This window comes from Pristis pectinata, chromosome 12, assembly GCF_009764475.1.
Source record: "Pristis pectinata isolate sPriPec2 chromosome 12, sPriPec2.1.pri, whole genome shotgun sequence".
Classification (NCBI taxonomy): domain Eukaryota; kingdom Metazoa; phylum Chordata; class Chondrichthyes; order Rhinopristiformes; family Pristidae; genus Pristis; species Pristis pectinata.
The window spans coordinates 11986465-11998694 of NC_067416.1; the positions used below are offsets into that span (position 1 = coordinate 11986465).

The following is a 12230-nucleotide window of genomic DNA, read 5'->3' on the forward strand; positions in this document are numbered from 1 at the left end:
TGGCATCTTTACATCCACTTGCAGGAACTTGAACAAACTTTGGTTCAGTGTATCATTCAAAAGACGGACTGAGACGCAGAGTGAAGGAAATACTAGAGGAGATATAAACCTCCTGTCTCTTTCAAAGCAAGGCACTGTTCTGGTTAGAAATGGGTCTAGTTTCCTGCAGTCGAAATTATCCTCCTTGCACGGTTCTGGTGCACGAATGCATCTTGTTATTACGCCCCTCGATGGAAAGATCCATGGTTTGAGTGGATGGAGAATGCATAGAGCACCGTAGCCTGCTGCTCCTGCGCCCAGTCGCAGGGCGCGCTCCCGCACTCCGGGGACGGCGCTGGCCGGCGGCGGCGCGCGCGCGCGCTCCCGCACCCGGGGGGGGGTGGTTGACGCCAGGGCGGGCTGGGATCACGTGGTGCTGACGGCCTCCATTTTGAAGCGGCCGGTTCGGGGGAGTCGGGCTGCCGAGGCGGGGAGAAGAGAGCGGAGTCTGAAAGCATGCCTGCCTACTTCCAGAGACCGGAGAATGCCCTCAAGCGGGCTAACGGTGAGAGGCCGGGGAGAAGGGGTTGGAATGAGGGAAGGAGGGAGAGCGATCGATCGAGCCTTGGGCCCAGGCCTTGCCATATGGCCACGGTGTCGCTGGCCTGCGAGTGACAGGGCTGCGGGCCTGTGGCCGGGCCTCACCCATGCACACGCTGCCCTGACCCTCCCAGCTGCCTCCTGCCTCCTTACTTAAGTAAATAAGTCATCTAAAATATATGTGTACATAAAAAACATCAGACGCCTGCTTAAAAATGGTTTGTACGTCGTACAAGGGGGAGAACGTCCCTTCCGCCCCCGTGGAATCAGCGATCGGTTCTTATTTGACTATAAATCTGTCTTCATATTTAATTAACATTTGATATCTTGACTTTGTCTTGTATTTGTGCGGTTTCCGGATGCACTGATGTTTCCTGCAGATTTTTTTTCTTTCATTTTATTCCTGGTCCTCGGATCACTCCTGTACTTGGTCACGTTTATCATAGTCATTCTGGTCCTTTATTTCTGATGAATCCGTCTTTGAGGCTGTTTGGATGTTCCTGAAAGTACCTCGGGTGAATTGGAAGCTTTCTTTCGGCCTTGGGTGGGGTGAGCGGGGGTGGGTTGGTTGTCAAGGGTGGGTGGGGTGTTCGAACCAAAAAGGATTTCGTTGCTCTTGCTGGAGTGGCCAGCATTTAATTTCCATTCCTCAGGAATGTTTGGGGAGCCTCACTAACCGTTGCTTGATTGGTTTTAAATCAATTTTCCCTTCTGTATGATTCGGCTTTTACTTAGCTGGCAAATTTTGATAAACTTTCCTGTGACCATTCTTGTCTTTTTTTTGTTGCACTTTGGTTCGACTTGCATATTCTGAGTACTTTTCACTTGAAAGTTTTAAGGAGTATCATAAGAATTGGAGATATAGTTTGAAACACAGAGGGAGAAGGATCTGTGTGACAATCTAAAGTAAAAAGGGGAATAAATTTTAAATTCGGTAAGCTATGGGGGGTGTTACCAATAATCTTTACAGACCTGTCATTAGTCACCATTTCTGGTCAGATAAGATCATTGGTAAGACTGTCGAATATTGTGAATTATCCAAAAGAGAATCAGCATGAAGTTCTAAAAAGATGTATTATGTTAATCATGTTTTTAAAACTTTGAAGGGGTCACTAAGGAATTTGTAAGAAAGATAATGAGATTCTGATCCAATGATCAGCTAAACAGGATTGGTAGTAACCTTGCAATAAATATTATAATTTAACTAGAGAGTTGAAGAGTAGTCAGAATGTGGAACTTGCTAACACAGGAAGTGGTTCACACAACTGAGTGGATAATTTCTGAAAAAAATGAATACAAGAAAATCTGAAGAAGGGGTGAGATAAAATGGGTAGGATGGAATTTGGAGTATAAAGACAATTACAGGGTCAAAAAAAATCAAAATATTACAGGTGTTGGAAATGAAGTAAAAAGTGTCACAAATACTCAGCAGCTCAGGCAACATCTGAGAAAAGTATTTAATTCTTCACACCACAGATATTGCCTGATTTGCAGCATTTTCTGGTTTTATTCTTAAAACTAATTGGAGGCTAAAAGCACGAACTTTTTTTTGTTCTGGGCAATGGTGATTGACATTAAATAGCAAGGGCTGAAAACTGCGTTCCATTGTACAGCACCTTGGTCGACTTCTGTCTGGAGCACTGCATTTAGTTTAGATCTCTGTGTCCCAAGGGTGTTATGTGGCTTCTGAGAGGATCCAGTGCCAAATTGTCAGAATGATATTCGAGCTTAAACTGGTCAAGGGCAGGTTACATACCTACATTACATGTCACCTGTCTAAATTCAACCAAGTTGAGTTTATTGTCATTACACAAGTACAGTGAGGTACAGGTACAATGAAAAACTTGCAGCAGCATCACAGACAAATGGGTAAAGACAACATAGAATATAAATCATACATAAAATTAGAGTTTTAAGGTGTTGAAAGTGATAAATGGATTTTCAGTTTCCACGACTGTGAAGAATACATAACAAAGGTTGCAATTTCAAGTATGGCTGGGCTGTTAAGAAACTAGGAAACTTTTCTTTTCCAGGGTGTTGGAAATCTGGAAATCTTCACAAAAGATATTATGCTGGCTGGGTTTGTTCACATTTTCAAGTCTGAAATAAATAGATATTAAGTTAGGGTTTCGAGAGGTATGGAATAAAAGTGGGCAAATTGGTGCAGTTTGATTGGAAAAACTGTTGTTACTGGCTAGTGCACGTTAAGATTTAATTCATTTTTTGGGAAGATAATGAATAAGCTTTGTCACAGCCAAGGTGCCTCTCACTCTTCTAAAGTTGGTACAAACTTGCCCTGTCCAGCAATTCCCCATAAAACAACTACTCCAATTATCAGTCTAGTAAACCTTATCAGAACTGCTTCCAATGCATTTACATCCTCCTTTAAATAAGATCAGCTTTTGTGCGCATAACTCCAGATGTAGTCTCGCTGATGCCCTATGTAACTGAAGCATAATCATTCTACTTTTGTATTCAATTCCTCTTGTAATAAAAACAAGATTCTATCAGCTTTCCTAATTTCTGAACTTGCATACCAGTTTTATGCAAATCGTGCACTATGACACCCAGATCCCTCTGCATTTCAGAGCTTTGAAAGCTGTCCTCATCTTTGATGTTGTTGAGCACAGTGTGTCTGAGGTGAAAAATAAGGCCAAGGCATCCTAGAGCAGTAAATGTGGCGATTCAGACAGTTGCTGGAGGTGAATTGAGTGGTCAGACAGTTGCTGGAGGTGAATTGAGTGGTCAGCTACTTCAGAGGGGGTAGTGAGGTCAAGAAGGATCAATATTCCAAGAGTATGTCATTTATGACTATGATTTGAGCTAGTTCTGTGCTATGCCAAGACAGAACTTTTGCTTTTGGAGATACTTTCTGAATTGCAGCAAGGATGGGCAGTTATTTGGGAGTGCAGTAAGGACTTGATCTTTTTTGTTAAGATGGAAGCAGTAATGATTTTGAAATAAAGTGGGACAGTGTCTGATGAGAGGGAACAATTTACCATGTCATGTAGAATGGAGCCTAAAAGTGAAGTGGGGATTTGCAGGTTCAGGGCTTTGTGGGTAGGGAGGAAATGTAGCAGAGGTAATTAAATGGATGCTATAAACTTCAATGAAAATGCCAACTAAGTTCTTTGCATTTTGTGAAGATGGGTGTTTAATGATGGGGGTTAACTGATTTTGTGCACCAGCTACACACAGATCTCTCTCCCCTTTTGGACTTGAAAGTGCAAAGGTGGGGAGGGGTCACTTCACAGTAAGTGACTTCAATGCAAGAGTAAAGGATTTGTTGGAGATATGGGAACAAGTTTCAAAATCAGCGGTAGCATGAGTATAATGGTCAGTAGTAGGCCTAAAGATAGGCAGTTGGGAATTTGAAATTGCAGTTATAAATAAAACAAAAATAAAATAAAAACGGTATGCTGAAGATGCTCTGCAATCTTATCCTGCTAAATATTGGAAGAACTGAAGTTATTGTTGCTGGCCCTTACTGCAAACTTTATATTGTTCTCCCCATTTCTAAGCCTTCCACAATTATCATTGAGGCAGAAGCAGACTGGTTGCAAGTTTGAAATATATGGTTCATTTAAGACTAGTTGGAGGAGTGTAAACGAATTTGAAGGAGGATTTTGTTTGCAGTGCGTGCAATTATGATCTGCTTGGGAGAAATCTGAAATTTTAAAAATTAACGTTTAATATGAAAATCAAACGGGTATATCAATAGATGTGTTATTGTGCTTTGAATAAATCTGGAAGGGACAGTTTTATTAGTAAACATCTAAATGTTTAAAATTGATTGCTTTTATCTTAAGTTTGCAATATGGCAGTGTTTAATAATTTGCCTCTTTAAATTGCAGAGTTCTTGGAGGTTGGCAAGAAACAGCCTGCTCTTGATGTGTTGTATGATGTCATTAAGAGCAAAAAGCATCGAACATGGCAGAAAATACACGAGCCTATTATGCTCAAATACCTGGAGCTGTGTGTGGATCTCCGGAAGAGCCACCTGGCGAAAGAAGGATTGTATCAGTACAAGAATATCTGCCAGCAGGTATGCTACATTTCTCGAATATCATGCATGAATATTAAACTTATGGTCAACATCAAGAATCGTTAATCCGGTCATCAAGTTTTCTTGGCATTTTGGAAGTCAGCTGAATAAATTTCTGCCAAATTTTTCATGCTTAATTGTTGATCCTTAGACTCCCCTACTAATGGAACCATCCCCTCCACATCCACTATCCAGGCCTTTCAGTATTCGGTAGGTTTCAATGAGATATGAGAATAAAATTGGTGCTGCATGCAAGTAGAAGGTACCAGCATTCCTCTCAATTAATCAGTTCAAGTAAGGCAGACCTCTCATCAATATGGGTATTCATGTTTTATTTCTAACTGCTTATACTCAAAAAGGGAAGGGTTGATATACCCCATAGCAAACACCTGGGGCTAGTAATTAACCACAGTGTTTTAATTTCTTTTTCTAACTTTGACTCCCAATTACAGAAAAAATTGTTAAAGGCAGCATATTTTCGTGCCTATCCTGAATAGATGTTGAGGAGCTGGCGGTGAGCCACATTGATGATAGTTCCACAGTAATACTTGGAGAGAGAGCTCCAGGATCTTAACAGCAAAGGGTTGGCAATATTTCAAAGTCAAGGTGGTGTGTGACATGGAGAGGAACTTGCAAAAATTAGTGTACCCAACTGCTTGTGCCTTAGGATCCTGTGGAACCAGATTTGGAAGATGTTTAAATTAACTTTAAATGAAGCTTTAATCTAGTTTACTTCCCACACTCCAAGGATCATTTTATGGATGTAGTGAAGTAATCCAGACATGGATATATATTCTGATTGGCTACTTTGTGATGTAGATTCTGCTCTTCCATTAGAACATCCAACAAAGTTGCCCTTTTTTTTAATCTGAATTTTACAGGTGAATATCAAGTCTTTGGAAGATGTGGTTAGGGCTTATCTAAAATTAGCTGAAGAAAAAACTGAAGCAGCTAAAGGGGAATCCCAACAAATGGTACTTGATATTGAGGACCTGGACAATATTCAAACTCCAGAAAGGTAAGCAAAATTTAAGCTTTAGACCCAAGTTATTCACAGTGTAAAAATAACTGAAATTTGCCATGTGTGGATCTTTCCTAGTGTTGCTCAGTATAAATTTTGTAAACAATTAATACACTTATATAGTAAACTTCAACCTCTGTTTAAATTGACCTCTTCCTTTTTGTCAGAGATTCTTTAAGTACAGATTGCCAACCTTAGTTTTGTTTCTTCGCCACACTCCCTGCAACTTAAAATAGTCTTCTCACTTTCCTGGTTCTGTTGATAGTTCTTGACCTGAACCATTAGCTCTTTTTTTCCCTCTGCGCAGATGCTGACTAACCTACGTTCCAGCATTTTCTGTCTTCATTTCAGTATTTTTTGCATTTTTCACCTGCTTTTCATCATTGACCATGGGATCTTAAATTTAACTTTATGTCCAAGCCCATTTAAAAGAACATTGTGTGGGGATATAGGATAGCAACTGATTAGCTGTTACCCAAGGTAAATTAAAATACCCCATTCTTTCAAAATGGCCTGTTGAATTGCGTATGTTACTCATTTATGCTGTTGTATATAAACGGTCTACTCTTCAAATTCTATTGTCTAATGCCAATAAAAAACCTCCTTGTAAATAGAACTTGTACAATTTTCTTGCTGTTGATCAGTGAAATCTGTAGCTTAAGTAAAAATTCAAATTTGTTTAAACAAGCTAGTTCCATCTGCCCATCATTCTTCCCTTATCTGGTTCTCCCTATCACTACCAGCCCATGTCTTTACCTTTCCCAGCTCTGTTCCATCTATCTAATATCCCCCCCCCATCACCCTTGTTTCTACCAGTCACCTACCAGCCTCTGTGCCAAAACCCCCTCACTTCTATATATTGTTTCTCTTCCCTCTACAGTCTCATCCTGACCCGAAATGTCATCCATCCCTTTGCCTCCACAGATGCTGCTTGACCCACTGAGTCTTAGATTAGTTTATTGTTTGCTCCAGATTCCAGTAACTGCAGTCTCTTGTCTCAGTGTAGTTAACTTGTCTTGTGTCTTTGATCTTGTCTAGCTGGAAACAGTGGTCTAATTCTTCAAAGAATTTGCAACCAATTCCACTGCTGCATTATTGTTCACCTGCATAAACAAGTATTGTGTAAACCAGCAAAGGTTTGATGGGAGAAATGTTGCATAATAGCAACAGAATTTTTGTTTTGCTTCAAGCACAACAGTATGTTTAATACTGATGAAGATAACTCCTTTTAAATTTTAAACTGTTTAATCAAAGGAAAATATTCAGGTGAGAATAAAGCTAAGCAGGGAATTACTATCAAGGCATATGCTAGCATGACTTAAGAAGAATAATATGAATTAAGAGAAGAGGTGAAACAACTATAACTATCTTTGTGATTGCTGGACAAATATATCAATTACAAAGCAAAGTTTCCAAGTGGAGTTCTGCATTGATAACTTTGTGATAAAATGATTTTGATGGGAAGCAAATTATAATCACAAGTATTCACAAAATGATTGGATTTTGTTTAGCGGTAGTATTGCATTTAACTACTGTGCAGATGTTTTTAGTGCTCTTTGCAATGCTGCTGTTACTTTTCAAAAAAATTACATATTAATATTTCTTTTAAAGTGACTTGGAGGTGCTTGAGTAAACTGCATAATAGTTTCCTTTATGCAAGTTCATTTGTCTTCCCTGTTTAAATCTACTCATTTTGTTTCCATAGCCATGATGATATAATTTGTGCCATCAAAAGGAATTGGCTTCATTCTTATCTTTTGGGTTGCTTAAATGTATTTCAGGCTCGATCGTTTAAGGCATTTACATGGAATATTTATTTATCTTTTCAGTGTGCTGTTAAGTGCAGTTAGTGGAGAGGACACCCAGGATCGCACAGATCGCCTTTTGCTCACGCCTTGGGTCAAATTTCTTTGGGAGTCCTACAGACAGTGTTTGGATCTGTTGCGTAACAATTCTAAAGTGGAGCGTCTTTATCATGACATTGCTCAACAAGGTAGTTTCCTTGGTGAATATATTCTATGCGTCTCCCCCTTCACCTTTCAAAATCACGGTACACAGTAAACAGATACTGTTTTATGTGCTCTATCCCCATATTCCTTCATTAACGCCTCTGCTAACTTATCCAAAAAAATTAGTACGGTCTCTATTATCTGCTGTAATATAGCCACAGAATGAATTAAATGTTTCTTTTAGTCTCTGAATCAAAATTTTTTTTACATGACTGTCTCCTCATCTTTCAGTTACAGACTAAGTCTCTATTTCTATCTGCCCTGTTCAACCCTCTTCAAATATTATATCTGAAAGCCTATTTCTTGTTCTTGCCCCACTCCAGAGATCAACACAAGATCTAGGGAATTGATGCAAATTTTGTAAGCAAGGAAATCTTTTCCTATCCCACCCACTCCCCATTTCACAATCATTGATGTACACAGTGAACAGAATCTGTTCCAAAACAAACCCACAAAGTATCACTATCTGAAAAACTGGCTTTAATTCTTTATCTTCCTTCCCTTCTAACAGAAGAACCTTTATATCAAAAATAAAATGTTGTCAATAATGTGTTGTTAATCTATGAAATTAGACCAGTGATTAAAAATGTTTGAACCTTGTTCCCACCAGTATATTGTCTCCTTTTGTTGTTTGTGTTGACTCCCTGGATTCTTAATTTCTTGTCATAATCCACAAGTTAAATGTACAGGAGCAAACTTGGGATAGACTGTCTTTGTTCTCGTTTAGAGATAAAGTCTGCATTTAATGTGTGAGTTTAATTTTAATGAAGTAACAGTTTGCCTCTTTTCACAGCTTTCAAGTTCTGCCTGCAGTATACTCGTAAGGCAGAATTCCGCAAGTTATGTGATAACTTGCGTATGCACTTGGGACAGATCCAGCGTCACCATAACCAAAGCACAGCAATCAATCTTAATAATCCTGAAAGCCAGTCCATGCATCTGGAGACACGACTTGTACAACTAGATAGTGCAATTAGTATGGAGCTTTGGCAGGTAACAAATAAAATTTATAATGGATGTATGATATTTGATGTAAAATGTAGCTATAAATTAACCTGTGTTTTTTTTATTTAAACATAAGCAACATAGTGCCATTGTGGTTAATACACAATACACTCTGGTAGACCTTCTCTAATATAAAATGAAATTAGATGTGAGCGTTTCTCACTTGTGAAACATTACAGAATGCTCATGTAGCTGCACAGAGGAAATTCTAGAGAATGATGAGCACTTGCAGTCCTCCCTGGTATTCAGTGATGATAAAGGAAATATCTTTTAAAAACTTTTACCTGATGCTTTGCATTGGCATTTAATGTGTTTTGTCTTGGACCTTGTACTTAAGCAATGGGTTGGATTTTGTGTAAACACTGCAGTTTGACTGGTGTGCTCGCCCTTTGCTAACAGTGTTGGATGTAGAGTTGTTAAGCTAACAACCTTATCTTCACCATCCCTATATACCATCATTCCCCATCATGATGGCCTCACCACCCTCTTCTGCTTTCTCGACCAGAGACAGAACCAGTCCCCTTCCACTAATCCTCCACCTGGCTGAACTTGACCTTGTCCTTAACAACTTCACTTTCAATTCCTCTCACTTTCTACAGACCAAGGGCATAGCCATGGGCACTCACATGGACCCCAGCTATGCCTGCCTTTTCATTGGCTATGTTAAGCAGGCTCTGTTCCAAGCCTACTCCGGCCCCATTCCTCAACTCTTTCTGCTATACTGACGGCTGCATTGGTGCCACCTCTTGCACCCTTGCAGAACTTGACCGTTGCATAAATTTCACCACAAATTTTCACCATGCTCTCCAATTCACATGGACTCTCTCTGACACCTCTCTCTCCTTCCTCGATCTTTCCTTCTCCATCTCAGGAGTTTCCTTATCCACTGACATCTTCTACAAACTCACAGACGCCCACAGCTACCTTGATTACAGCTCCTCCCACCCTCTTTTGCAAGGATGCTGTCCCTTTTTCTCAATTTCTCCACTGCATCTGCTCCCATGATGAAGCTTTCCACTCCAGGACATCCAAGATGTCCAACTTCTTTTCTAACAATGGCTCCCTGCCCCCCACCCCTGCCCCTTACTGTGGTTGAGAGAGCTCACACCCATATCTCTGCCATTTCCTGCACCTCTGCTCTCACCCTGCCCCTCTCAGACCCAATAGATAGGGTCCCCTTCGTCCTCACATTTCATCCTACCAGCCTGCATTATCCAACACATCATTCGCTGCCACATCCACCATCTCCAGTGGGACCCCATTACCAAGCATGTCTTCCCCTCTGCACCCCTTTGTGCCTTTTGCAGGGACTGCTCTCTCCGCAACTCCCTTGCTCACCTCCGCTGCCAGGAGAATCCCAAGCGCAAATTGGAGGAACAGCGCCTCGTTTTCCATTTTGGAACCTTGCAGCCTAACAGCTTGAATGTTGAATTCTCCCACTTTAAGTAATCCCCAAACCGCCCCCCCACACCCATCCCCAACCATGCCTCTTCTTCTCTTCCCTTTACTAGCTTATCTCTCTCTTTCTTCTACCCCCTGCCCCCTTTTTTTTCATACTTGCCTTTGATCCATCCCCCGGTGGAGCTGCTCTCCCCTCCTCACCCGCACCTGCCTATCACCATCTCTTACCTGCATCTACCTATCACCACCTTGTGCCCACCCCACCTCCCCTCTTTTGTCCACCTAACACTGCTCTGCTTTCTCCCTCCCCCCCACACACACCCAATATATTGGACTTCCCCTTTTCCTATCTTCAGTCCTGAAGAAGGGTTCTGACCAGAACCGTTGACCATCTGCTTTTCTCCACAGATGCTGCCTGGCCTGCTGAGTTCCTCCAGCATCTGCAGTCCTTTGTTTCTCTGTTAAGCTAACTATCCATCTCTCTCTTTTTGGGACAAATGTACATAATAACTTAGGAAGCTTGGTTATTTTGTTAAATATTTTAGGGAAACCATTGGGATCACTTGAGCTGTGATGAAGAGTAATGTACACTTGCCATTTTTAAAAAATTTTAGTTCTCTCAATGTCCCTTTACACAGTGTTGCAAAGTAATTTTCAAAAAAAAATACTTCATTGGTTATAATGTAGAGATGCAGTCTATACTTGGCAAGCTTCCATAAACAAGATGATCAGATAATATTGATTTGGGGGATAAATATTGGTTGAAGTGTTGGTGATGACTTCAGAATTGCTCTGTACAATTGACCTGCGGATGTCTTGCATCCACTAGAGAGTGAAGGCAGCTCCTTTGTTTAGTATTACACAGAAATACAACATCAGCAGTGCAGCACTCCTTAAGTTAGCCAATGATGTGTGCAAATTTCTGAAGTGGATTTTGAATCCAGTCTTTTAATTCTGATAGTGGTTCCAACTCGTCCACAGCTGACAATCCAGGAAAATCTTTGATGTAAGGTGTGGTATTTACTTAAAAGGAGGAATAATGCATGTGTTTGTAAAGGAATAGGAAATTCTGTATAGTATTGACTGCTTCAGAAGTCAAACTTTTATGCTTTTCAAAATAATTGCATAGCATTTCATCGCAACATTGGCCCTCCATTGCATCAACCTCAATTTTGTTAATTAGGCTTTTAGATGGTACCTCGTTAACACTTAAAATCCATTTTGACAACACTGCATTTCCTTTACCAGCCTTCCCTATTACTACCTCAAAGGATTCATTTAGGTTTGATTTGTTGTCTTATAATTTCATGCTGCTGCTACTTGATAAGCATTTGAAAAGATTTGAGTCAATTAAGTTTCCCACTCTTGGTTCTAATATCTTACTCACTTATCCCTAAACTGACTTGCCTGTAGTTGCTAGGAATGTCTCAGTGCCCTTTCTTGAACAAGAGTGGCATATCTTCCCCTTGCCAATGCTCTGGAATCTCCTGGATACCTAGGGAAGGTTGGGCCATGGCAGACCCACTTAGCAATGTGGATTTGTCCATTTTAAGCAAAGCCATCTTTCCAGTGCATCTGTCTAACAGTTTTCACCCCACCCATTGCCTCTAACACCTCTGCTTCTACCAATAATTGTCAGTACCCTCTTCATAGACACTCTGCAAGTCCATTAGCTCTTCCTGCCTTGTTCTGCACCTCCTAAGCACATAATTGTTGTCTTTGTCCCTAATTAGATTCTCCCCCCCACCCACCCGTATTTGCAAGCTGGTAAAAGATTTGGGTTCCCTTTTACGTGAGCCACCTCACTTGTATTGAAAGCGTGATTTAACTGGGTGGTCAGCAAACTACTGACAAAATAGCTATCAAGCATTGTTCACCTTAATCAATTACATGGGAATTAAAATTGAGGGTTTTCTAAAGTATGTTTATTTTATAGGAAGCTTTCAAAGCGGTTGAAGACATTCATGGATTATTCTCCTTATCTAAGAAGCCTCCCAAACCCCAGTTGATGGCAAACTACTACAATAAAGTTTCCACAGTATTCTGGAAGTCGGGAAATGCTCTGTTTCATGCATCCACTCTTCACCGACTATATCATTTGTCCAGAGAGATGAGAAAGAATCTTTCTCCAGAGGAGATGCAGAGGTGCAAAAATATTTACCAATATTGA

General features: G+C 40.5%; 1 protein-coding gene across 1 annotated transcript in view; it reads left to right on the plus strand.

The window, feature by feature from the left end:
- Window positions 1-397: 397 nt before the first annotated feature.
- Window positions 398-12230, plus strand: part of eif3s10 (eukaryotic translation initiation factor 3, subunit 10 (theta)) — a 32884-nt gene continuing 21051 nt past the window's right edge. The window contains exons 1-6 of the mRNA XM_052027244.1: window positions 398-544; window positions 4434-4624; window positions 5506-5642; window positions 7475-7638; window positions 8448-8647; window positions 11997-12205. Coding sequence (XP_051883204.1) covers window positions 496-544; window positions 4434-4624; window positions 5506-5642; window positions 7475-7638; window positions 8448-8647; window positions 11997-12205 — 950 coding nt within the window. The 5' untranslated portion in view covers window positions 398-495. The remainder of the gene's footprint in view (window positions 545-4433; window positions 4625-5505; window positions 5643-7474; window positions 7639-8447; window positions 8648-11996; window positions 12206-12230) is intronic.